This window comes from Megalobrama amblycephala, linkage group LG14 (genome assembly GCF_018812025.1).
Source record: "Megalobrama amblycephala isolate DHTTF-2021 linkage group LG14, ASM1881202v1, whole genome shotgun sequence".
NCBI classification, from domain to species: Eukaryota; Metazoa; Chordata; class Actinopteri; order Cypriniformes; family Xenocyprididae; genus Megalobrama; species Megalobrama amblycephala.
This window is the reverse complement of record NC_063057.1, coordinates 36,860,038-36,886,174: the sequence shown is the minus strand read 5'-3', so window position 1 is coordinate 36,886,174 and position 26,137 is coordinate 36,860,038. Positions and strand designations below refer to the sequence as shown.

Genomic DNA, 26,137 nt, shown 5'->3' with positions numbered 1-26,137 from the left:
TTTGAGGAAGAGTGGGAAAACATTGTGGGGCAGGACGAGGATGACGATGAAGTACAGCAATACTTGCGCCTCAATCACAACATGGAAGGTGATGGACGAGATGTGCTGCTCTGGTGGAAACAGCACGAGACTCTGCTACCGCAACTGTCAAGACTGGCTCGCTCTGTGTTTAGTGTCCCCGCCACTGTCTTCAGCGCAGCGGGAAGAGTGATAGAGGAGAGGAGGACTGGGTTAAAACCTTCCACTGTGGATGCTATTCTTGTTCTCCACAATGCTCTGTAAGAGACTGTTCTAACTTTTCGTTTGATTGGACTTTATTTTCGTTTAACTGTTGGAAACTACTGATGTTTTTAGTTTGATTGGACTTTATTTTCATTTAACTGTTGAAAACTAATGGAAAAAAATGGCCATGTTCTGTGGTGCATTTTTGAGGTAAGATAACCTGCAAGTTTGTTTTTAATTTATTTAATTTAATTTGTTTAGATTGTAGGCTATTACTCATTTTGTTTGCGAAAATTTTCGTTTGCGCTGTTGCGAACAGCCTGAGCCTGCCTTAGTATTTCAAAAAATGTTGTTTTACTCACTGTGGTTTAATAAATAAACATTTATTAAACTAACTGTCTGTGTGATATGCTTGAAGTGTTTTATATCTATGGATTTTATTGTAGCCAAGTAAAGTATTAGCGTTGATTTGAGAGGCTAACTTGATCAAACATGTTTTACTCGCTTTCGGCTCAGCTGCTTAATCGTCATTTAAAAGAAAATGCTCCAAACATTTGTCTAAATTACCTTAATAAAGAAATGAAAAGAAACATAACTAACAAAACTGTTAGTTATGTATGCTGCCGCTGTGTAATGAAGTAAAAAAAAAAAAAACGGGCTTGTGTCGAACTCGGGCTGATAATTCTGATGAGCTGTTGGACACGGGTCGAGCTAGGGCCTGAGCGTCTCGGGCCAGGGCCGGGCTCGGGCCTAAATTTGAGGCCCGTGCAGGGCTCTAATGCTGACTATAAACACCGACCGAACGCAACTGGCTCTGACTCGGCACGTTTGGGCATGATCAGTCGTTAGTATCAAATTACATTCATAATCGGCCTTACAATCATTAAGTGTGTCCCCGGCTTTAGAGAGACAGGATGTAGTTAATTTTCACAGTATGCATTCAGTGTGAGAACTAACCGTGCTAGAGCATGGAACAGCTACTACTTTTGTGTGCATTCATTACGACAGCAAACATCTTTATTACTACATGGATAGTACACTTTACAATTTTAACTAATTTTAGTGTATTTGTATATAACAGGTCTGGTTCTCACCTTTTTGATCTCACCATTTCTCCATTAACGTCAGCTGCCTTCGTAATGATCCATTAATATGTGCAAGTGAAAATCACTGTGTTGCATAAATAATAAATCTATTAGGCAGTATCTTAGCGAAAGTCCTTTTTTCCTGTTTTCTACAATACAAAAAGTTGCAGGTAAGCGTATACGTGCATGTAAGCGTAAGCGTGCTCCGGCCCAGAACGTTAAGTGCAATGTGAGTGGAGGCCAGTAGTGAGGGGAACAAGATTAAATATCTTATATAAGTTTCTTATATAGAAAATGCATCTTGATTTAAGAATTTTACTTTACTTAAGAAACTTACTATGGTAACTTACCCAGAGATTTAGTTTTGTGTTTTATTGGAACTGAAAATCACAAGTTTCCCTTTTCTGGGATTAACAAACTGAGTTTCCAACCAACCCGCTTTCTGGAATACACCCCAGGTCCGTGTACGTTTTGATAGTTTGTTTTCCAATTTGAAATGAAATATGCAGAAACGAGAAAACGGTCGTTTTCCGTTTTTTCGTTTGTTAAAAAACGGAAAAACGAGATTTTGGCTCTATTTTCGTTTTTTCGGGTCACAAATAGAAAACGGAAACACAACTTCAAAACTCATTTTCCACATGTGGGCGGTCATTACACGCCCCTTTCAGCTGATTGGTCAAATAAATCTGAGCCAGTGACGTCACCATCAGTTCGTTCAACAAAATAACAGTCCTCTGCTGCTATATCAGTATATGCTATGTCATATATTATATTCTTCTGTGCAACCTAATGCGTATTTCACAGAAATATTTATTTCAGAAATGTTAATCAGCACGCAGGCTGTTGTAATACTGTTTGTAGTTTAATATGCATGGTGAAACTGCGCTAGTGAATTCTCAAGTGGAGTTTAAGGTGTCCTTTCTGATTGAAACTCTTTCCACACTGAATGCACATGTAGGGTTTCTCTCCATTATGACTTTTCTTGTGGACTTCAAGTTTTTCATGTTGGTCAAAAGTCTTTCCACTCTGAGAGCATGGGAAAGGCTTCTCTCCATTGTGAGTTCTCATGTGTCTATTAAGACTTCCTTTGTGAGTGTATCTGTTTCCACACTGTTGGCAGTTGAAAGGTCTCTCTTCAGTGTGAACTCTCTTGAGAACTTTAAGGTTCTTGTCTTGAATGATAGTCTTTCCACTCTGAGTGTATGTAAACAGCATCTCTCCAGTGTGAATTCTCATGTGCCTGCATAGGTTTCTTTTTTGATTGAAACTTTTCCCACACTGTTGGCAGGTGAAAGGCTTCTCTCCACTGTGAATTCTCATGTGGTCTTTTAAGTTTCCTATTTGATAGAAGCTCCTTCCACACTGAGAGCATGTGTAGGGTTTTCTCCAGTGTGAATTCTCATGTGGTATTTAAGTTTTCCTTGTTGATCAAAAGTCTTTCCACACTCAGAGTATGTGAAAGTCTTCTCTCTATCGTGAACTCTCATGTGCTTTTTAAGGCTAACTTTTTTAGTGTATCTGTTTCCACACTGTTGATAGATGAATGGGCTCTTTCCATTATGAAGTCTCATGTGGAGTTTAAGGTTTCCTTTTCTTTTAAAACTTTTTCTACACTGTTTGCAGATTAAGTGACTTCTAGTCCTTGCCTTTTAAGCTGTTTTTTCTGAGACAGTCTTTTCGGGCTGTGAGCAACTAAAAGATTTTTCTCCAGTTATGAAATCATGATGATTTGTATATTGATCTTTCTCTTCCATTTCATTCACTTCAGTCTCCCCTTTCAGTGCCATCAGGTCTAAAAATGACAATAGAAGTTAACCCCATTACTGGTATTTAATGGCAAAGCAACTGACATGAAACATTTATACATGAAAAAACAACAACAAGTTGTCATCAGCGGGAAAAACTCTATGATTGCTTTGGTTGGTTATTTTCACAGATAGAATATGACAGCTGCACAAATAATTTTTTAAATGTCAGTCACATTTTTTATTATATTTCTTATTGTGGTATTGTAATTTCTGGGATGAATAAAAAAATACAGACATAAATGAAATGCGGGACGCTACTAAAGTATTACGGGACAAAGCTCCCAATTTCTGGACTGTCCCGCAAATTGCGGGATGGGTGGTCACTGTAGTCTCTTATCTCCAGCTTGCTTCAGCACATGGGGTAGTAGCAAAATGCTTCCCTTTGCTTACCTTCTATTACCATGCTGAATGCTGTTAGCAAGTGAGCTAATGTTAGCTGTTTTGATTCATTAAGGAATGTTCTGTCACTTATGTCAGAGATTTAAGTGTCCCAAGCAGAGAGACTTGAGCTGGATGAATCTACTGATGTGTCTGTACTTAAGCAGCATCTTTTTATGAATAAATAATCAAACTAAAAAATGAATGCCTATGGAAGTTAATCTTGATTTTGTAAGATACTTGGACCAAGAGGGCAAGTTCTACTGCCACTTCCTTGCTTTGGTACCCACAAGGATTGGAAAGTAGACACCATAGTAGCTGCTGTTATGGAGGTTGTGACAAAGAAGGAGATCCCTACTCATCTCATCTTTGTATTATTCCCTGTAAATTCTCATTCACCTATTCATAAAATGATTTTTTTAAAGAGTTGATTAAAAACAGAGTAACAGAACAGCTTACAGCTTATGTACACCTCACCATATTAACAAACTTTCAAGACTATCAAGTTTATAAATCACCAACAAATTTATAGTTGCCTTTGTAAAGAAATGCTCACTTTATATGTAGCTTGTAGCCGCTGTTGTGACGCTTTACAAATGCTTCAAGTGTGAATACTTGCGCTTCTCTGCAGCTGCAGTGACGATCTAGTTATGCTCACACGCCACATTACAAGAAAGAAGAGCAGCACCACCCCAAGAGGGATGAATACCATCTCTTTTGAACAGGTCGGGTCTGCCACAAAAACTTTTCCAGTTGTCTATGAACCCTATATTATTCTGTGGACACCACTTAGTCAGCCAGCCATTGAGTGATGATAGTCTGCTAAGTATCTCATCACTCAGATGAACAGAAAGAGGGCCAGAGCAAATTACAGTGTCTGACATCGTAATTGCGAGTTCACATACCTCTTTAATATTAATTTTAGTGGTCTCCGAGCATGTAAAGTAGCTTTGTTGTCAGGTGCTCTGGCTCCCAGCAAACATGTGACTATGGTGGCTGGTGTCTCTAATTTTACATTCTCTTTAATAGAATCGCCAATAACTAGGGCACTTTCAACAGGATTCTGTTAATCGGAATGGAAGAGCGGTGTTTTGTCCCGCGACTATGCCTTCTCACAGTCACCCAGTTACCCTGCTGCACTTCCGCTTTGCTCTACAGCCAGAACTGAACAATGTACAGTGTTCACTAAGCTAGTCACATCCAAAGCCCTTGCATTCTTACTATCCTCAATTAAAGTTTGGATGCGCGTCTCTAATCCTGAAATCTCCATCAGCCTGACTATGTCTCTGAATTTATCACATGTGTAAATCTCACCGCAGACAGAGAAGGCTATACTAATACATGTGGCAGGCAGTGCAAATGACAATAACAGGTGAAGATGACATGACTTGCTGCGTTTGTTGACTGATCCAACTCACTCGGACTCGTAAAGATGGCAAGAACGGATGACAAGTCAAACCACTTATCAGCGAGGAAGACACTGAGCAGAGCTTATCACTGTGAAGCTGCTTTGAAACAATCTATTGTAAAAAGCGCTATATAAAATGAAGATGACTTTCACTTGACAGTCGTAAATCCATTGAAAACTCAGTAGCCACTGAGTTATTACCACTCCACTTCACATTGTCATTGACAATGAAATGTAATGCTAAAATGAATATCCACGACTTCTAAAGGCATTAGGGATGTTCTGCTGCTCAGTTATTTTGAACTTCTTTTAACCCCCAATCAAAGAAAGAAAGAATTCTGCTTGAGTATATCAGGTATATGTGAACCCCAAGGTTTGCTTTATTTCTGCAAGTCTTTCCACAGTGACGGCTCATAAAAGGCTTTTCTCTGGTTTGAGTTATTACATGATCCTAAAGTGATTTCTGTCAGTGAAACTCATTCTACACTGATGACATTATACAGTTATTTCATACATGAATCCTCATGGCTATCAAGTGTTCCTTTATATCTGAAAGTCTTTTCACAGTGACAACACTTAAATGGCTTCTCTCCAGTGTGAATTCTTGTGTGTATGGTAAGAAGTCCTTTCTGGCTAAAACTTTTTCCACATTGTTTGCAGGTGAAAGGCTTCTCTACTGTGTGAATTCTTATGTGGTCTTCAAAGTGTCCTACTTGATTGAAACTCTTTCCACACTGAAAGCACAAGTAGGGTTTCACACCAGAGTGAATTCTCATGTGGAGATTAAGGTGTCCTTTTTTATTAAAACTATTTCCACACTGAGAGCATGTGTAAGGTTTCTCTCCAGTATGAATTCTCATGTGTCTATTAAGGTTTCCTTTTTGAATGAAATTCTTTCCACACTGAGGGCAAGGATAGGGTTTCTCTCCAGTATGAATTATCATGTGGCCTTTAAGTATTTCATACTGATCAAAAGTCTTTCCACACTTATGGCATGTGTAAGGCTTCTCTCTATTGTGAATTCTCATGTGCCTGTACAGGTTTCTATTTTGGTTGAAACTTTTCCCACATTGTTTGCAGGTGAAAGGCTTCTCTCCACTGTGAGTTCTTATGTGGTCTTCAAAGTGTCCTGTTTGATTGAAACTCTTTCCACACTGTGAGCATTTGTAGGGTTTCTCTCCAGTGTGAATTCTCATGTGGACTTTAAGTTTTCCAAGTTGATCAAAACTATTTCCACACTGATGGCATGTGTAGGGTTTCTCTCTAGCGTGAATTCTCATGTGGGCTTTAAGGTGTCCTTTTTGAGTGAAACCCTTTCCACACTGAAGGCACATGTAGGATTTCTCTCCAGTATGAATTCTCATGTGGTCTTTAAGGTTTCCTTTTCTATTGAAACTCTTTCCACACTGTTGGCAGATGAAAGGTCTCTCTCTTGTGTGAATTCTCATGTGGGCTTTAAGGTTTACTTTTCTATTGAAACTCTTTCCACACTGTTGGCAGATTAAGTGACTTCTAGTCCCTGCATTTTCAGTTCTTTTTTGTGAGGAAGTCTTTTCAGGCTGTGAGCAACTGAAAGATTTTTCTCCAGTTATAAAATCATGATGATTTGTATATTGATCTTTCTCTTCCACTTCATTCTCCTCTTTCAGTGCCATCAGGTCTAAAAATGACAAATGCAAGTTAATACCACCTTAAGCACAAAGCAAGCCAAAACATTGGTGAATAAATACGACAATGACCCAAAACATTCCAGTACATCAACCAAGGAATGGTTCAAAACAAAGAAATGGAGAGTTTTGGAATGGCCAAGTCAAAGGCTGGATCTGAATCCTATTGAGATTCTACACTCATAGTTTTTAAAGTTTGAAGGGAATTTCAAGGACATTTGAGATCTGTGCATTAGTTTGAATGCAGCTTATTAGATCTCCCATGTCATCGCAGTGAATCTGAGAATAAAATGTTCAGATACTCTTGCTTGTAATATGTTTTTTTTTTAAATTATTATTAACTAAGGGTGCGTTCACACTTGTCATGTTTGGTTCGATTAAAACGAACCCTGGTGCGATTGCTCAGATAGTGCGGTTCATTTGAACATATGTGAACGCTGCCATCCGAACCCTGGTGCGCACCAAACAAGCGGACCGAGACCGCTGAAAAGATGGGTCTCGGTCCGCTTCCAAACGAACTCTGGTGCGGTTCGAATGATATATGAACGCAACACGGACCAAAGACATGTAACCGAACCAAAAACAGGAAGACGAGACCCTAAAAAGGACAGAATCCTCACGCATGTCGGTTTTTCTTGTCATAGACGCGAGTTTGCCCATGACAGGCATCAGACGCGCGTCTCCACGCAGCAGATCATTTGTGTGTGTGACGGATGGATTCCCGCCGGTGTTTTGACTACTTTACACATTTTATAAGCTCTTCACGAGTTCCCAGCTGGCCAAAATACCATCACCTGCAGGCTACGCACCGCTACGCACACACAACGAGCGCATTTTACCTCAGAAAAAAGCACTGTTTTGGATGTTCGGTAAGTTCCGTCTCAAAATTGGCAATATGTCATAAAATCCGACCAATCACGTTGTGAATGTATCTCTATGCCTGAAGGTTCGGTATCTTTTGGTTCGGTGATAAAATTGCCAATGTGAACGCTAACCGGACCAGGACTAAATGTTTTTTTTTCTTCTTTGGTCCGGACCAAATAAACCAAACGAACCGAACTACAAGTGTGAACGCACCCTAACGTTTATGTTTTATTATTATTAACTATATCTAGGGGTGGACTGGGCCGCGCATTTCCAGGTGAAAAAAAGTACACTTCCATAATGTCCTTAAAGCACTCTATTTTCGTGCACTAATTTTGTACTTAATATACTAAAAATTCATCTTTAGTACTTCTTCATATAATCTTAAGAACATCTAAGTGTACTCAACTGTGCTATTTTGAGACACCATGAATTTGTATTTAGTTACCACTTGTAGTACACTTGAACTCATAAGTGTAGGGTACTACAAATACAGAGATATTTAATATAATAAAAAACACTGGAGCCAACTGGCAGAAGTACCATGAATTGTGTGAAAATTACTTGAGCTAGCTGTATTTTTGTTCCTTACCTTTAGCACTTTGGTTAATTATAGGATTTGGCAGAGTCTGACTTTTTTTCTTTCCTGCACCACCTTTCCTTTTTTTTTTTTTTTTAAGGTCAACCATCTAACTTTTACTGACAAATTTGGACTGAGTGTCCTTTGCTGGTAGTTTGATTGGCAGGCAATCTAACCAATAATAACGTTGCATCCACATTTATTTCTGACAAAGCAGTTAGATTAACGTCGTCGTCTTGAATTTGAAAAATGGTGTGTCACGGGCCGCTTGAAACGAGGTTCTACAGCAATCTGTCAAGACACATTAAAGAGCCACAAAATGGTATTTATTGTTTAAATTTCTCTTCTGTTGATGCATTGTCAGTGTCCTCTTTGCTCCAATGTATTTTCACTCAGAGAACATGATGTGTGTCGTGAGAGCGGCATGGCATGTCATGTCATACATAGCAACAGTAACTAAAGGGGCGGGTCAGTCAGTCGGCCCATCTCGAGACCAGACCGGACCGGCCGTTGTCGACTGGGCCAAATGCTAAACATTAATATTATTATAACCATAGTGAGATCGAGCAAGCAATAAAAACCTGTTCTATGCGCTGACGGCCTGTAAAAACTAATATTTATTTATATATTAAAAATAAAACTGACCGGCCCACATATTGCCCGATGGCCAATCCGTACAGTACAGATCAAAAGTTTGGAACCATGTTTAATGTTTTTAAAAGAAGTTTCGTCTGCTCACCAAGACTACATTTATTTAATTAAACATACAGTAAAAAACAGTAATATTGTGAAATATTATTACAATTTAAAATAACTGTTTTCTATTTGAATATATTTCACAAAGTAATTTATTCCTGTGATGGCAAAGCTGAATTTTCAGCATCATTACTCCAGTCTTCAGTGTAACAATGTGATTGTTATTTGTCTCTTGTTGAAGCACGGACCCTTTTGTATGTTGCCCTTTAAGATGTGAATTCAGTTCAGTAAACACAGAGTCACGGATGTACAGCAGTGGTCTGAGTTATTTATTCACTTTAGCGAAAGAATAACAGTGAAACATGGTGGCAGCGGTTTTGTTTTTTGTTTTTGCTGCCGGCGAACGAGTTTTGGTTTAGCGCTTAACCGCTCAGAGTGAAGTTTGCCGCGGGAAAATAACGTGCTAGCGAAGCGAGCCCTGTTGCTCCGACGCGAGCCTCGTCAGATAAGATGGACGGCACACTCGGATTAAAACCACCGCCGACATTGATGCTGGACTCAAGCAATCTGGCAAAGACATGGAAGGCGTGGAAAGAAGAATTTCAGCTGTATCTCGATCTGACTTTGACAGAGGCGTCAGAAAGCACGAAGGTGAAACTTTTCTACTATCTGGTTGGAGAAACTGGTAGAGAGTTATGTGAAACGTTAGTGGGCTCATCAACGGAGGACAGGACTGTAAAGCTGTTATTAGAAGCATTTGATCAACACTGTAACCCGAAGCTAAATGAAACAGTTGAGAGATATCGTTTCTTTATGAGAAATCAAGGAACTGATGAAGGATTTGACAAATATGTAACTGAACTGAAAACGCTCGCTAGCACATGCAATTTTGGTGATATAAAAGACTCTCTAATCCGTGACAGGATTGTGTGCAGTACAAATAGTCCAAGTCTGAGAGAGAGACTGTTAAGAGAGGAAAATTTGACGCTGCAGAAATGTGTCCAGATTTGTAGGGCTATCGAGTTGTCCAGAGAGAACAGCAAAACCATTGAAGGAAAAGCAGTGGAAGAAATTCACGCTTTGAAACAGGTACCGACACACAAAACACTAAAGGATGACAAACGAAAAGCTGACATTACCTGCAAATTTTGTGGAAAGACACACGAAAGAGATAAACGAAAATGTTCAGCTTACGGAAAAACATGCAGGAAATGTGGGAAAGCCAATCATTTCGCTGCATTGTGCAAGTCCAAACGAGAACGTGGAAAAGTTGTGAATAATGTGACTGAAACTGAGAGTGAGCAGTATGAGGATATCTGGAGCATCACAACTGAGTCTGTGAACAAAGTCACAAAGAGCCTGGACGGGCAGCCCTGTCAACTGTTTGCAGGTATGCTGCTCGAGAAAAACTTTGTCAAATTTCAGTTGGACTGTGGAGCAACGTGCAACATTATCCCCATAAACTTTGTGAATCCAGATGTTAAAATAGAGAAAACGGACCAGGTACTTGTTATGTACAACAAAAGTACACTGAAACCAGTAGGCAAATGCCATTTGAAACTGAGAAATCCACGTAACAAAAAGCTTTACAGACTGGAGTTTATGGTCGTTGACCACACTCTGCAGTACCATTACTAGGAAGCAAAGCAGTCCAGGGGATGAAACTGGTTAAAGTACAATCTGAGAATATCCTGGTGGTGGATAATGTGGTGACAATGACAAACAGAGACGACACAAGCGAACATTGGACAATGGAACAAATAACAAGTGAGTTCTCAGATGTTTTCACAGGTGATGGTTGTCTGCCAGGCCGTTACAAGATAGAGATTGAGTCTGGGGTTCAGCCAGTGAAACTGCCTAAGCGAAGAGTGCCAGTCGCGATGATGGGACCACTGAAGGAGGAGCTAAACGATCTCCAAGAACGAGGTATAATCACACCCGTAGAACAAAGCACTGACTGATTTTGCCCGAGTTGTCAAAAGCACGAGTCTTCACGGTCTGTGATGTAAAAAATGGCTTCTGGCATGTACAATTGGATGACCCATCAAGTTATCTCACCACGTTTGCAACACCTTACGGGAGATACAGGTGGTTGAGAATGCCTATGGGAATAAGCCCGGCACCTGAGGTTTTCCAGAGAATGCTGACCCAGGCATTAGAAGGTCTTCAAGGTGTACACATAATCGCAGACGATGTGCTAATAACAGGGGAAGGTGAAACTTTGGAAATGGCGAGTGAGGACCATGATAGAAAACTGAGATTGTTTCTAGACAGATGCAGAGACAGAAATATCAAGCTGAACGCAGACAAATTCAGACTCAGGCAAAGTGAAGTGCCATATATTGGACATCTGCTCACATCTGAAGGCTTAAAAGTAGATCCAGAGAAAGTACGGGCCATAAATGAGATGCCAAGACCGACTGATGTGAAAGGGGTACAGAGAATTCTAGGCATGGTGAATTATCTGTCTAAATTTTGCAGACATCTTTCAGATCACTGTGAAGTGCTCAGACAGCTGACACACAAGGATAGTTTGTGGGACTGGTCTGAGGTGCACGAACAAGCCTTTCAGAGTATAAAAGACCTCATAACCAGGGCACCTGTACTGCGTTACTACAGCCACAAAGAACAGTTAGTTCTACAGTGTGATGCATCGGACACAGGCCTTGGTGCAGCATTGTTGCAGAGTGGGGAACCTGTTGCTTTTGGTAGCCGTGCGTTATCACTAACTGAGCGGGGTTATGCCCAAATAGAAAAAGAGTGCCTAGCTATAGTGTACGGCATGGAGAAATTCCATCAATACACATATGGGCGGAAAGTGATCGTACAATCGGACCACAAGCCTCTAGAGAGTATTGTTAAAAAGCCATTGCTGCATGCACCCAAGAGACTTCAAAGGATGTTAATGAGACTCCAGAAATATGATTTCATAATTACCTATGTTCCAGGGAAAGATATGCTGTTGGCAGATGCGCTGAGTCGGGCATACCTGGAGGACACCGCACAGGAAGGATCGGTGGAGAAAGAGATAGAAAGTGTGAACATGATTCAATATCTCCCAATATCTGAAGAAAGACTCAAAGTAATCAGAGGTGAGACAGCAAAAGATGTCACACTCCAGACACTGATAAAGACGATAAAAGAAGGATGGCCAACAAACAAAAGAAACATACCAAGCGAAATAGCTCACTACTACTCAATCCAGGATGAGCTAACGGTGCAGGATGGTATTGTGTTCAAAGGTGAAAGAGCTGTGATACCAGATGTACTCAGAAGCGACATGATACACCGAGTACACTCTGCACACCTTGGTATTGAAGGATGCTTGAGGAGAGCAAGGGAATGCCTCTACTGGCCTGGAATGAATGCACAGATAAGGAGATACATTGAGAAGTGTGATATGTGTAGATCACTGGAAACAAAACAACAGAAAGAGTCACTTTGCCCACACGAACTGCCTGAAAGACCGTGGTCCAAGGTGGGCACAGATTTGTTTGTATTCAACAATCGTGACTATCTCATCACTGTGGATTATTTCTCAAATTTCTGGGAGGTGGATTACTTGCCAGACACAAAGTCTTCCACGGTGATTAAGAAGCTGAAAGCCCATTTTGCCAGGCAAGGCATACCTGACGTTGTGTTTTCAGACAATGGGCCACAGTACATGTCATCCGAATTCCAGCAGTTCAGTAGATGTTGGGAGTTTCAGCATAAAACATCATCACCCACTCACCCGCAAAGTAATGGGAAGGCGGAGTCTGCTGTCAAGACAGCAAAGCGTCTGATGCAGAGAGCCAAAATGTCAGGACAAGATCCATACCTGGCGATATTAGATCACAGAAACACTCCCTCGCAGGGTCTGAATGCAAGCCCTGCTCAAAGACTGTTAAGCAGGAGGACACGCACGCTCCTCCCAACACACAGCAATCTGTTGAAGCCAAAAGTAGTAGACACCATGCATGGACTGAGACTAAATCAAAGACGACAGGAAATGTACTAAAACAGACACGCAAAAGACATGAACATCCTGAAACCAGGTGACCAAGTGAGAGTACAACCAACACAGGCACAAAAGGTTTGGCAGAAAGCAACAGTTCTGGAACCGGTCAACAAACGATCATACAGGGTTGAAATGGACAGTGGTGGTGTTCTGAGGAGGAACAGAAGGTACCTCAGACACACTGGCCATCAAGATCAGGCCACAAAACTAGAACAGTTTGCGGAGAACAACAGACAAAAGGAGCATTGTGTACTGCCAAAAGATGACACCAAACCTACTGTCACAACCAGAGCAGGTCGGATTAGTGTCAAACCACAGTATTTGAAGGACTATGTTACTTAGTTAAACATGGACTGATTCTTACAGCCTCTCTTTTTTGATATAAGAACTGATGTGTTTTGCAGGCTGAGAAAAGACCATCTTTAAATCTTAAAAAAAAAAAAAAAAAAGAGAGGAGAGGGAAAGAAAGGAAATTGTTTTGAAATGTTTAGACAGTCACTGTGTTCAAATATAGAGATAAATATGCGTTGTTGCATTTAAAAAAAAAAAAAAAAAAAAAAAGGAAGGATGGATGGATGTAACAATGTGATTGTTATTTGACTCTTGTTGAAGCACGGACCCTTTTGTATGTTGCCCTTTAAGATGTGAATTCAGTTCAGTAAACACAGAGTCACGGATGTACAGCAGTGGTCTGAGTTATTTATTCACTTTAGCGAAAGAATAACAGTGAAACATTCAGTGTCACATGATCCTTCAGAAATCATTCTAATATGCTGATCTGCTGCTCAAGAAACATTTAATGTGTACAATTGTACAAAATATTTGTGTACAATATTTTTTTTCAGGATTATTTGATGAATAGAAAGTTCAAAAGAACAGTGTTTATCTGAAATCTAATCTTTTGTAACATTATGAATGTCTTTACTGCCACTTTTGATTGATTTAATGCATCCTTGCTGAATAAAAGTATTTATTTCTTTAATTTCTTTTCAAAAAATAAAAATAAAAATTCTTACTGACCCCAAACTTTTGAACGGTAGTGTATAATGCTACAGAAGCTTTGTATTTCAGATAAATGCTGTTCTTTTGAACTTTCTATTCATCAAGGAATCCTGAAAAAAAAAGTACACAACTGTTTTCAACATTGAAAATAATCATAAATGTTTATTGAGCAGCAAATCAGCATATTAGAATGATTTCTGAAGGATCATGTGACACTGAAGACTGGAGTAACGATGCTGAAAATTCAGCTTTGATCACAGGAATAAATTACTTTGTCAAATATATTTAAATAGTACCCAGTTATTTTAAATTGTAATAATATTTCACAATATTACTGTTTTTTACTGTATTTTTAATTAAATAAATGTAGCCTTGGTGAGCAGACGAAACTTCTTTTAAAAACATTAAAAATCTTAGTGGTTCCAAACTTTTGGTCTGTACTGTATTTAAACTAAATATTTATATTTTTAACATGCAAATGTTTTAATTTGTATTTCTCCTGTAATTATTTCAAAAAAGTACTTATAATTACATAAATAAAAGATTTTAAATTTTAAGATTAATTAATAAGAAAGATTAGATCAAGAATTGTTTTGGAATTGGACTCGGAATACAATGATTTATTGCTTATTTTGTTTAATAATACAGAAGACAAAGAGCTTAATACCCTTGGACAAATTTAATAAGAATCTTTAAAAAGCTTTGAGAATGAAACCAACCTGTTTGTTCCTCAGTTTCTTCTAGTTTCACTCTGAACGTTTCTTCAATCTTTATGTCTTCAATCTCTTCTTTAATAAACTCCATCTTAATGTCTTCAATCTCTTCTTTAATAAACTCCATATTTATGTCTTCACTCTCCTCTTTAATAATCTCCATCTTTATAATAGTGTGTCACGTGGATCTCAGTCGCTTCACCAGGAGTTTTTCCTGTGTTTGGGATGAGAATAATTAACAGAAAGAAATATAAATTCAAACCAAATCTCTGGGTGTGTCTCAATCAGCTCAAGTTCAGTAGTGAGAGTCAGAGTAAGAGTTAATGGACTAAAATGATCTGATTATTTAAAAAGAATAATAATAAAAAAAACCAACAGCATTCAAAATTATATAAACTTTTTGTTATGATTTACATTTGGTGTTTATTGTAGATATTTAATACTACACTTTTATACAAACATTAGCAGTTGGTTAGTAAAAGTTGTCATTACACATGTTAGTGTTTGTTCTCGTTACATTTACAGTGTTTTGAGCAGCTGGTGTCGTCAGCGTGCGGTGATTCGAGCGCTTCGAATCACTGAATCATTTTGCAAAGTATTTGATTCAACTGACTGTTTACTGTTACTCGTGAGCGGATGCGATTTACTTAACAAAAAAACACTGTTTATTTATGTTAGACAATGTATTGCAATGTTAAATTAAATTATCAAGCTGTAAATTTAAAACACGATTTAAAACACAAACCTTTCTTCAGCTGAATCACAACAGACGCATGAGCGCGGCGCAGCCTTATGACGTCACATCAACAGACCAAAATAAAAGTCCCGTTCACACTGTGAAATAATTAAATGTATGTTGTCCAATGATTTGATGAATAGGTTAAGTATTAACAACTATTGGGCGTATGTCACACCCAAAATAGGGGGGCACAAATAAGACCACACAACAAATATAAGTTTTGTCTCATTTGAAAGCAGACACTTGGCAGTTTTGTTGTCATTAAGTAACAATTAATTATTGCCATAAAAGACGAAATATCTAGAAAGAGCTTAAAAGTTTTGTAAATTTATTAGAAAAAAAAAATATTTTCATGAAATATCTTGATAAAAATAAAATTTAATTTAGCCTTGTTGCTAGCTATAAACACACTGTCCTTACAAAAGATTTCTACAGTTTCGGTTAAATTTAGAAAAATGCTGTTTTTTGTTATCGATTTTTTTTGTTATGTTTTTTTGTTTGTTGGTTTTTTTTAAGTAATTTAGGAAAATTTTGTTTTTGCACCGTTGGTTTTGTTTATAACGGCACTATCTGCCACGAATGTACAACGCTGAAGGCGAGCAGAAATGCTCTCTGCTTGCAGCACGTCTGTCACGCTCACCGGGAAAGTGAGTGAAACACACACACAAGCAACACATTTTTATCAAATAATACGGCATTAATAGCGGTTCACTTCCGCAATATGGTACGTTTGCGTTCATATAAGCAGTGAACCGTACTGGAGTTCACTTGGGTCTCACACCCCAGACCACCCTTTTTAAGCGGACTCGGGAACGGTTCGCGGGTGCGCAAACAAGTTCAGAAGACAGTGTTCACATCATCCAAACGTACCGAACTCTGACATCAGTCGAACCCAAGTGCGCACCAAAAGTGCTAATGTGAAAACACCCTTAATTTACATTTACATTTATTGACTTGGCAGACGCTTTTATCCAAAGCGACTTACAAGTGAGGAATACAACAAGCGAGTCATCATGACGAGGCAAATAGAAACAAGAAGTGCTCACAAGTTTTAGGCAGTGCTCAGAGTATCATAAGCTACAACAGAGAGGGATAAAAGAAAGTGAACGGATAGGTATAGGAATTTATTTTTTTTCAGGATGAGGTTAAGTGCTCACGAACGAGTGACCCATATCCAATTAATGCGTTTGCCAATTCTTGCCATACCATCTGAAACATCGCCAACATTTATTGACACAGACCTCATGTTAGTTTCATCCTTACATCTACTATAATACAATATATTGTTAGTCTCGAGAGTATTTACATTAGTCAATATATAAGTGGATCATCCTGATGGACTAATGGGGGATTTTTTGTTCTGGGTTCTAATCTGTCCTTGTATAATGTATTTTATTTTCTTCTTATTAAAACCCAAAATGTTCATCAGTGATTGTTTATCAAGAGCAGGGACATGTTTATGTGTATTTTGTTTTGTGATTTCACCGGAATTAATAGTCTCTGCAACAGCATTAGATTGAAGGGCTCGTCCGTGTGAAGACCAAGAAAAGCGCCAAGGAAATGTTGTTGCACCACTGATAACAGCGAGAAAGAGCACTCAATATGATTTCAAAAACAACACACCCCAACGCCAGATTGTCTCGTTTAACGCAAATGAATGAATTGCTAATCAACTAGAGATGTTTCTTTTGTGTTAGACACATCCGTGCCGCAAGATGTTTTTAAAAAAGTGGTGGGAAGAATATCTACCCTGGCAAAAAGTGGTGGGGACATGTTCCACCCACAAATTAGGCCTATGAACATCACGCATGCTTAAAGGGGGTTTCTTGCACCACACGAAATATCCTCGAAAACAGATTTGTTTCCGTACAAGCCTTTAATTTTATCTTGAAAGAAAAAGTACTCTGCCTGAGTATATGTGAACCTCAATGTTTGATTTATTTCTGCAAGTCTTTGCACAGTGACAGTTCATGAAAGGCTTTTCTCTGGTGCTGTTACATGATTCATAAGAAGATTCCTGTCTACACTGATGGCATAAAACAGTTCTCTCATACATGAATCCTAATGGTAAGTAAGTGTTGATTTATATTTAAAAAGTCTTTTCACAGTGACAACACTTAAATGGCTTCTCTCCACTGTAAATTCTTGTGTGGTCTTCGAAGTGTCCTATTTAATTGAAACTCTTTCCACACTGAAAGCACTCCAGAGTGATTTCTTAAGTGTAATTTAAGGTTGTCCTTCTTGATTCAAACTATTCACCTGAGGGCATGTGAAAAGCTTATCTCCATTGTGAGTTCTCATGTGCCTGCTAAGGCTTCCTTTGTTAGTGAATGCTCTTCCACACTGTTGGCAGGAGATAAGCCTCTTTTCAGTGTGAACTATCACGTGCCTGTATAGGTTTCTTTTTCGGTTGAAACTTTTTCCACATTGCTTGCAGGTGAAAGGCTTCTCTCCACTGTGAATGCTTATGTGGTCTTCAAAGTGTCCCGTTTGACTGAAACTCTTTCCACACTGTGAGCATTTGTAGGGTTTCTCTCCAGTATGAATTATCATGTGGAGTTTAAGGTGTTCTGTTTGATTGAAACTCTTTCCACACTGAGGGCAAGGGTAGGGTTTCTCTCCAGTAAGAATTATCATGTGGACTTGAAGTTTTTCATGTTGGTCAAAAGTCTTTCCACACTTATGGAATGTATAAAGCTTCTCTCTAGTGTGAGTTTGCATATGCCTGGATAGGTTTCTTTTTTGGTTGAAACTTTTCCCACATTGTTCACAGGTGAAAGGCTTCTCTCCAGTGTGAATTCTTATGTGGTCTTTAAAGTGTCCAATTTGATTGAAACTCTTTCCACACTGATGGCACGTATATAGTTTCTCTCCAGAGTGAATTCTCAAGTGGAGTTTAAGGTGTCCTTTCTGATTGAAACTCTTTCCACACTGAGTGCACATGTAGGGTTTCTCTCCATTATGACTTTTCTTGAGGACTTGAAGTTTTTCATGATGGTCAAAAGTCTTTCCACTCTGAGAGCATGGGAAAGGCTTCTCTCCATTGTGAGTTCTCATGTGTCTATTAAGACTTCCTATGTGAGTGTATTTGTTTCCACACTGTTGGCACTTGAAAGGTCTCTCTTCAGTGTGAACTCTCTTGAGAACTTTAAGGTTCTTGTCTTGAATGATAGTCTTTCCACTCTGAGTGTATGTAAACAGCATCTCTCCAGTGTGAGTTCTCATGTGCCTGCATAGGTTTCTTTTTTGATTGAAACTTCTCCCACATTGTTTGCAGGTGAAAGGCTTCTCTCCACTGTGAATTCTTATGTGGTCTTTTAAGTGTCCTATTTGATAGAAGCTCCTTCCACACTGAGAGCATGTGTAGGGTTTCTCTCCTGTATGAATTCTCATGTGGTATTTAAGTTTTCCTTGTTGATCAAAAGTCTTTCCACACTCAGAGCATGCGAAAACCTTCTCTCTATCGTGAACTCTCATGTGCTTTTTAAGGCTAACTTTTTTAGTGTATCTGTTTCCACACTGTTGACAGATAAATGGGCTCTTTCCATTATGAAGTCTCATGTGGGCTTTAAGGTTTCCTTTTCTTATAAATCTCTTTCCACACTGTTTGCAGATAAAGTTGCCTCTAGTCCTTGAGGAAGTCTTTTCAGGCTGTGAGCAACTAAGAGATTTTTCTGCAGTTATGAAATCATGATGATTTGTATATTGATCTTTCTCTTCCATTTCATTCACTTCAGTCTCCTCTTTCAGTGCCATCAGGTCTAAAAAAGACAATAGAAGTTAACCTCATTACTAGCATTTATTGGCAAAGCAACTGGCATGAAACATTTATACATGAAAAAACAACAACAACATACAAGTAGACCCTTTACCAACTAAGCTACTATAAGAGGCGTTAATCTGAGAAGACTTCTCAATATTGCTCACTCTTCACTTCATTTAGGGAACGTCTCAAATATATCAAGCTGGCAGTAAAACCTTTTATTTAAAAAGCCCAGTTTGACCCCTGGAGATCTGAATTATAGACTGAACTTTTAAGGCAGAGATAGCCAACCCTGTTCCTGGAGGGGCAACCTTACTGCATTCTTCAGTTCCACCAGCTTCAACACACTCACCTGTTATACCTTGAACACCTTGATTGGCTGGTTCAGGTGTGTTTGACTGGATTGGAGCTAAACTCTGCAGGATGGTAGCCATTCAGGAGCAGAGTTGGAGACCCCTGCTCAAGGGGTAAATGGCTAATTTCCGCTGAGCGGTATGGTTCTGTTTAGTAGAGTATGGTATGCAATTTTTGCTGTTCTATTGTCAAAAGTTGTGAATAGCCCTAATACTGAACCGTACTGTACCACTTTTTTTGGGACCCTTTCGTTGGGGTACCAAGCACAATAGTACCATACCAAAAGGGTGGAGCTACACTCTGCAGAACGTTGATTGGTTGACAGAGAATCGCCACTTGCACGTGATATGAGGGGAATGACAACAGAAGAGGCGCCACACAAATGTGGTCCAGGCAATACGTGCATTAATTATCTTCACTTCATGTAGGCTATATAACAAAATAAAATATAAAAAAAAACCTCCTCTTTTGTTTTCATTTTAAAAAATATGAAACTGTGTGGTTCAGGCAATATGTGCATATGTACTCTGATTATCTTCACTGTATGTAGCCTATAATAAAATGAAATAAGACAAAACAACCCTCTCTTTTTGTTAAAAGTCAGTTTTAATTATCAATAATAACCATTATAAAATTATAAGTATGAGAAGCTATACAATACGAAATAAAGACAAGCAAACAATTAAGTCAAATGTACAGTGCACTAAGTACAACGGTAAAGTTAAAATAAAAATATAAAGTTATGAAACTTTTCACTTTTTTATAAATAAACCATTTTTTTTAATTACGTGGATTTTCTCCTCTATTGACGCTTGCTTGTAGGTGCTGCTGTATGGACGTCTGAACTTTGTGTACTTGGTATTCTGAAACGCCGAATGTTGGTTTGCAGCAATCAAAGCTCGTCTTCTTCTTGTGACAGACAGCCTCTCAAGCCAAGAAGCAAGAACAAGATCTGCTGTATGTCCTCCATTGTTGTTTATTCTTCGCGCGAGTATGACATAGATCACTACTGTCCGGATACACCACGCCTATCAAGGAAGGGTACTGACAGCGTTGGAAACGCAAGCCTGATCAGAGCGTACCATTCAAAATCGCACCGAACTGCTTTGTCTGTTTAGTAAAATATCTAGCTTACACCAGACTTCCTTCCATATTCAAGTTACAAAGAAAGTGTAAACTGGCGTTGCATCAGTTAGACTTTTTCCGCAAGTTGAATAGGGAAGACGTAGGATGTAGTGTAAGCTTTTTACACTTTCTTCGTAACTTGAATATGGAAGGTAGTCTGGCGGAAGCTAGATATTTTACTTCATAACTTGTTAAATATTCTGTACTCTTGCAGAAACTCCTGTTATAGCCAAATTACTCAATGCCTTATAATACAATTTCTAGTTATTTACATCATGCCTACACTTTGTTGGTAATGAGATGATTTATGAGCGTGCAGAACTCAGTCAATGAACCGTTTTATTCTGAGCTTGAACACTTCAGATTGGCCTTTGTGTTTATGCGCTCAACAGGCCTACAATGCTCATTGCTGCAAAACATGTAAATGCAGCATAATGCTCTTCAGACCATAAACACAAATTTGAAGAGGATAATTTGAAAGCAGATGCCTATCAGTCAACGCTGAATTAAGTTAATTGGGTTGTTGACATGACATGGCATTTTCAGTGTCACACAAGATAAAAATTAATAAAATTAGCATTGTCATCACTTAAAATGCAACATTTTTTTTTACATGGACCTGTTGTTACAAATACTGCTTTGTTATTAGACATTTTTTTATTATTATTTATTTAGCCAAGTCTCAAAATTGTCCTATGGTGTGACTGTCTCAAGCATTGAGTAAATAAATTACAACTTTTATAAATTAAAAAGAAAAGCATAAATTTGGCTATTTCAGTAAATGTCGATCTTTTTCCCCATCCATATATTTCTAAAACCGTAGGAACTTTAACATTTTGTCACTAGTGCTGAACAACTAATTGCATTTGCGATAACATCACAACATGATAAAATGCTATTTTTTTTAACCGCAAATACTGCAATTGCATCTTGGTCAAGCGACACATGAGAGTAAAGTAGTCTGCAGAGGAAGGCATGCAACGCATATACAGGCCTGGCCTACAGGAAAGCACAGTTTATGTTTCTAATCTAATATTGTATTGGTCATAATATACAATCTGTGGGAGAAAAGCTTCCAATTCCACACACACACCAGATGAACTTTACATAAAATAATCTTTCATAAAGTTTGGAAAGTTTGAAGAGAATTTCAAGGACATTTGAGATCTGCGCATTAGTTTGAATCTCCCACTGTCTATAATGTCATCAGTAATAAACAGTGAAGCTGAGAAAGAGAAAAATTACTCACTTTTCTTGAATGGAAATTGTTCAGATACTCTTATTCAGATTCTCTTGCTTGTAATATGTTTTTTTTTTTTAAACTAACTTTTATGTTTCATATTGTACGGAAGAGTATTAGGGCCAAGCAATAATAAAAAAATAAAACCATCTCAGAGATTAAAGTTGTTAAATTTCGAGAAAAAAGTCTAAATAAAATGTTGAGAATAAACTCGTTAAATTACGAGAAAAAGGTTGAGATAAATTGTTGAGAATAAAGTCATTAAATTATGAGAAAAATGTCGTTAAATTTCGAGAAAAAAGCCGAGATAAAATGTTGAGAATAAACTCATTAAATTACGAGAACAAATTCGTTAAATCTCGAAATTTAACGACATTTTTCTCATAATTTAACGAATTTGTTCTCGTAATTTAACTACTTTTTTCTTGTAATTTAACTACTTTTTTCTCATAATTTAATGACTTTATTCTCAACATTTTATCTCGACTTTTTTCTCGAAATTTAACAACTTTAATCTCAAGATGGTTTTATTTTTTTATTATTGCTTGGCCCTAATCCTCTTCCATAATATTGTCATTAGCTATATTTATTAAACTAAAAATTGATATTTTTAACATGCAAATATTTTAATTTGTTTTCTTTATGTATTATTTTAAAAAGTACTAATAATTACATGAATAAAAGACTTAAAATTTTAAGATCAATTAATAAGAAAGATTAGAACAAGAATTGTTTTGGAATTGGACTCGGAATCGGGTCGTGAGGCGTCTAAAGATTCCCACCCCTACTAAACAATGATTTATTGCTTATTTTGTTGAATAATACAGAAGACAAAGAGCTTAATACCCTTGGACAAATTTAATAAGAATCATTAAAAAGCTTTGAGGATGAAATCAACCTGTTTGTTCCTCAGTTTCTTCTTGTTTCACACTGATTGTTTCTTCAATCTTTATGTCTTCAATCTCCTCTTTAATAAACTCCATCTTTATGTCTTCAATCTCTTCTTTAATAAACTCCATCTTTACAATAGTGTGTCACGTGGATCTCAGTCGCTTCACCAGGAGTTTTTCCTGTGTTTAAGATGAGAATAATTAACAGAAAGAAAAATAAATCCAAACTAAATCTCTGGGTGCGTCTCAATCAGCTCTAGTTCAGTAGTTCAGCGCACTGGTGAGAGTCATAGTGAGAGTTAATGGACTTAAATGATCTGATTATTTAAAAAGAATAATACAAACATTAGCAGTTGGTTAGTAAAAGTTGTCATTACACATGTTAGTGTTTGTTCTCGTTACATTTACAGTGTTTTGAGCAGCTGGTGTCGTCAGTGTGCGGTGAATCGAGCGCTTCGAATCACTGAATCATTTGCAAAGTATTTGATTCAACTGACTGTTTACTGTTACTCGTGAAATGATGCGATTTACTTAATATAAACACTGTTTATTTATGTTAGACAATTCATTGCAATGTTAAATTATATTATCAAGCTGTAAAACTAAAAAATCGATTTAAACCACAAACCTTTCTTCAGCTAAACAACAGACGCATGAGCGCGGCGCAGCCTTATGACGTCACATCACCAGATCAAAATAAAAGTCCCGTTCACACTGTGAAATAATTAAATGTATGTTGTCCAATGATTTGATGAATAGGCTAAGTATTAACAACTAATGAAAGCATGTATGATTTTTTTAACTATAATGTTGAGTAAAGAATTCATTTGTACCAGAATTAAAAACAGATAGTAGCAAATGTGATTTATAAGTCAGTAGAGTTTAAAATAGTCTATGAATTAATAGAGCAGAGTTCATGCTTGTGTCAGTATTGAAACTTATATATTTTTTGTTTGGAAGGAGAGGAAGGAAGGAGGGAAAAAAAAGAAAAAAAAAAAAAGAAACGTCACACCCAAAATAAAGCAGATACAGTTCATGAATCCTTTGCACAAATAAGACCACACAACAAGTAAGTGTGGTCTCGTTTGAAAGCAGAAACTTGGCAGTTTTGTTGTCATCAAGTCAATTAATTATTTAATTATGCCCCAAAATAGGCAGTTAAAAAAATGAATTAAAAAAATCTATGGGGTATTTTGAGCTGAAACTTCACAGACACATTCAGGGGACACCTTATGGTACGTTCAAACCAGACGCGAATGAAGCGTTAAGCGCGAGTGATTTACATGTTAAGTCAATGCAAAGACACGAATAGACATCCTGCGGTGCGAATTGAGCGTTTCGGGCGTTTGACGCGCAAGTTGAAAAATCTGAACTTTTGGCGAAAATTCGCGCCGCGTTAACCAATCAGAAGCTTGTTCTAGTAGTGACGTGACGTAGCAAGCGGAGGCAGAAATCCGAAACAACATGGAGGACAAAATCATCGTCGCTGTACATCTTCATACTTTTATAGAAACAGAAATAAAAAGGATCTTGCTTGAAAGAATGTGAGTGAGGAGGTCGGACAATCTGGCAAGTTGTAAAAAACGGTCTTTACTCAATTTGAGCTATATAAATATACATATTGAGACTACAAGCTAGCTAAAGCCGACCAATTGAGCTTATTCGCTGTAATTTACAACTATTTCCCCCTGACAAGTTGATGTGTTTATTCAGAGGAAGTGTGCAGAAAGAAGTGGAAGAGTCTGGGACACATAAAGGAGTGGGAGAGCCCCTCTCATGACGCGAATTCGCGTCTGTTGTGAAGTGAATTTCACGCGCGAATGAAGCGAGTAAACTCAAAATGTCCAAGCATCCATCTACGTGCGAATAGCGCGTTTTATTCACGGAAGTTGCGTCTGGTGTGAACACCCCATCAGACTTATATTACATCTTCTGAAAAAGCATTCTAGGGCACCTTTAAAAGTTTTGGAAATTTATTTTTTGTATTGCTTAGAGAGACAGGATTAAAGGTGCCCTAGAACTTCTTTTTAAAAGATGTAATATAAGTCTAAGGTGTCCCCTGAATGTGTCTGTGAAGTTTCAGCTCAAGATTTTTTTTTTATTCCTTTTTTTAACTGCCTATTTTGGGGCATCATTATAAATGAGCCGATTTAGGATGTGCGGCCCCTTTAAATCTCATGCTCCCCCGCCCCCGGAGCTCGCGCTTGCCTTTAACAGCATAAACAAAGTTCACACAGCTAATATAACCCTCAAAATGGATCTTTACAAGATGTTCGTCATGCATGCTGCATGCATACATCGGATCATGTGAGTATTGTATTTATTTGAATGTTTACATTTGATTCTGAATGAGTTTGAGGCTATGCTCCGTGGCTAAAGCTAACATTACACACTGTTGAGGAGATTTCTAAAGAATGAAGTTGTGTTTATGAATTATACAGACTGCAAGTGTTTAAAAATGAAAATAGCGACGGCTCTTGTCTCCGTGAATACAGTAAGAAACGATGGTAACTTTAACCACATTTAACAGTACATTAGCAACATGCTAACGAAACATTTAGAAAGACAATTCACAAATATCACTAAAAATATCATGATATCATGGATCATGTCAGTTATTATTACTCCATCTGCCATTTTTCGCTGTCTGATGATTCAGCTGTGCACAGATCCAGACGTTCTACCCTTGTCTAATGCTGCGTTCACACCGAACGCGTCTGGGGCTTCAAATTCGCGCCAGACGCGTCTAGTTGGACGCTTGAACATTTTGAAGTCAGGCGCTTCAGACGCACGTAAAATTCGCTCAATTCGTGCGTCTAAACAAAGTGTGTTAAGACGCGAATTCGCATCATGGGAGGAGCTTCTGTCTGCCGCAATACCTGTGCTCCTTGCTTGATAATGGCGGATATGGATGTTGCTGAGAGAGTGGGTTGGATTTATTTACTTCGGAAAGTCCATCAGCGGCGTCGGCGGGCTCGCCGTGTCTGGGTTCACAAGATTGTCCAGAGACGCTCCCAGTTTGGTGAGTTTCACCATTTACTCCAGGAGCTGCGTCTGGATGACGGCCGCTTTTAGCGGTACAATCCGCGCCGCAGGATGTCTGCATTGTTTGCATTGACTTAACATGTAAATCAGACGCCCCAGACGCGTTCGGTGTGAACGCAGCATAATGACTTGAACATGGGCTGGCATATGCAAGTATTGGGGGCGTACATATTAATGATCCCGAATGTTACGTAACAGTCTGTGTTATGTTGAGCTTCGCCTGTTCTTCGGAGGTCTTTTAAACGAATGAGATTTATATAAGAAGGAGGAAACAATGGAGTTTGAAACTCAGTGCATGTCTTTTCCATGTACTGAACTCTTGTTATTTAACTATGCCGAGGTAAATTCAATATTTAATTCTAGGGCACCTTTAATTTTCACAGTATGCATGCAGTATGAGAACTTACCTTGCCAGAACATGGAACAGCTACTACTTTTGTGTGCGCTATCATTATGACAACAAATATCTTTACTACATGGATAGTGCACTTTTCAAATAATTTAATTTTAGTGTATTTGTATATAACAGGTCTGGTTCTCACCTTTTTTGATCTCACC

At 38.2% G+C, this 26,137-nt stretch overlaps 3 protein-coding genes across 5 annotated transcripts; all 3 read right to left on the bottom strand.

Annotated features, from left to right (window-relative positions):
• Positions 1-2,192: 2,192 nt before the first annotated feature.
• Positions 2,193-2,543, bottom strand: LOC125244452 (zinc finger protein 239-like). Its single transcript, XM_048154535.1, has one exon. The coding sequence runs from the start codon at positions 2,541-2,543 to the stop codon at positions 2,193-2,195; it is 351 nt and encodes a 116-aa protein (XP_048010492.1).
• A 2,711-nt stretch (positions 2,544-5,254) lies between these two features.
• On the bottom strand, positions 5,255-15,869 carry LOC125244999 (gastrula zinc finger protein XlCGF57.1-like). Of its 2 annotated transcripts, none has more exons than XM_048155414.1 (3): positions 15,169-15,869; positions 14,430-14,637; positions 5,255-6,561 (listed from the first exon to the last, which is right to left on the bottom strand). In XM_048155414.1, exons 2-3 carry the CDS (start codon positions 14,584-14,586, stop codon positions 5,405-5,407), a joined length of 1,314 nt encoding a protein of 437 aa, XP_048011371.1. In that variant the 5' UTR covers positions 14,587-14,637; positions 15,169-15,869; the 3' UTR covers positions 5,255-5,404. The 2 variants fall into 2 exon arrangements, with proteins under 2 accessions (XP_048011371.1, XP_048011372.1); XM_048155415.1 differs by lacking the exon at positions 15,169-15,869 and adding an exon at positions 14,941-15,126.
• Positions 15,870-17,081: 1,212 nt separating this feature from the next.
• LOC125244989 (gastrula zinc finger protein XlCGF57.1-like) lies at positions 17,082-23,697 on the bottom strand. Of its 2 annotated transcripts, none has more exons than XM_048155396.1 (3): positions 23,163-23,697; positions 22,543-22,714; positions 17,082-18,923 (listed from the first exon to the last, which is right to left on the bottom strand). In XM_048155396.1, exons 2-3 carry the CDS (start codon positions 22,661-22,663, stop codon positions 17,389-17,391), a joined length of 1,656 nt encoding a protein of 551 aa, XP_048011353.1. In that variant the 5' UTR covers positions 22,664-22,714; positions 23,163-23,697; the 3' UTR covers positions 17,082-17,388. The 2 variants fall into 2 exon arrangements, with proteins under 2 accessions (XP_048011353.1, XP_048011354.1); XM_048155397.1 differs by lacking the exon at positions 23,163-23,697 and adding an exon at positions 22,943-22,992.
• Between the last annotated feature and the right edge of the window lie 2,440 nt (positions 23,698-26,137).

What these genes read in the sequence shown, in the direction of transcription:
- LOC125244989 (XM_048155396.1), bottom strand. Translation starts at nt 22,663, where the DNA reads ATGGAGTTTATTAAAGAAGAGATTGAAGACATAAAGATGGAGTTTATT. An exon ending in AGAAACTGAGGAACAAACAG is followed by an intron (nt 18,924 to 22,542) that starts GTTGATTTCATC and finishes TGTCTTTTTTAG; the next exon opens with ACCTGATGGCACTGAAAGAG.
- LOC125244452 (XM_048154535.1), bottom strand. Translation starts at nt 2,543, where the DNA reads ATGAGAATTCACACTGGAGAGATGCTGTTTACATACACTCAGAGTGGA.
- LOC125244999 (XM_048155414.1), bottom strand. Translation starts at nt 14,586, where the DNA reads ATGGAGATTATTAAAGAGGAGAGTGAAGACATAAATATGGAGTTTATT. An exon ending in AGAAACTGAGGAACAAACAG is followed by an intron (nt 6,562 to 14,429) that starts GTTGGTTTCATT and finishes TGTCATTTTTAG; the next exon opens with ACCTGATGGCACTGAAAGAG.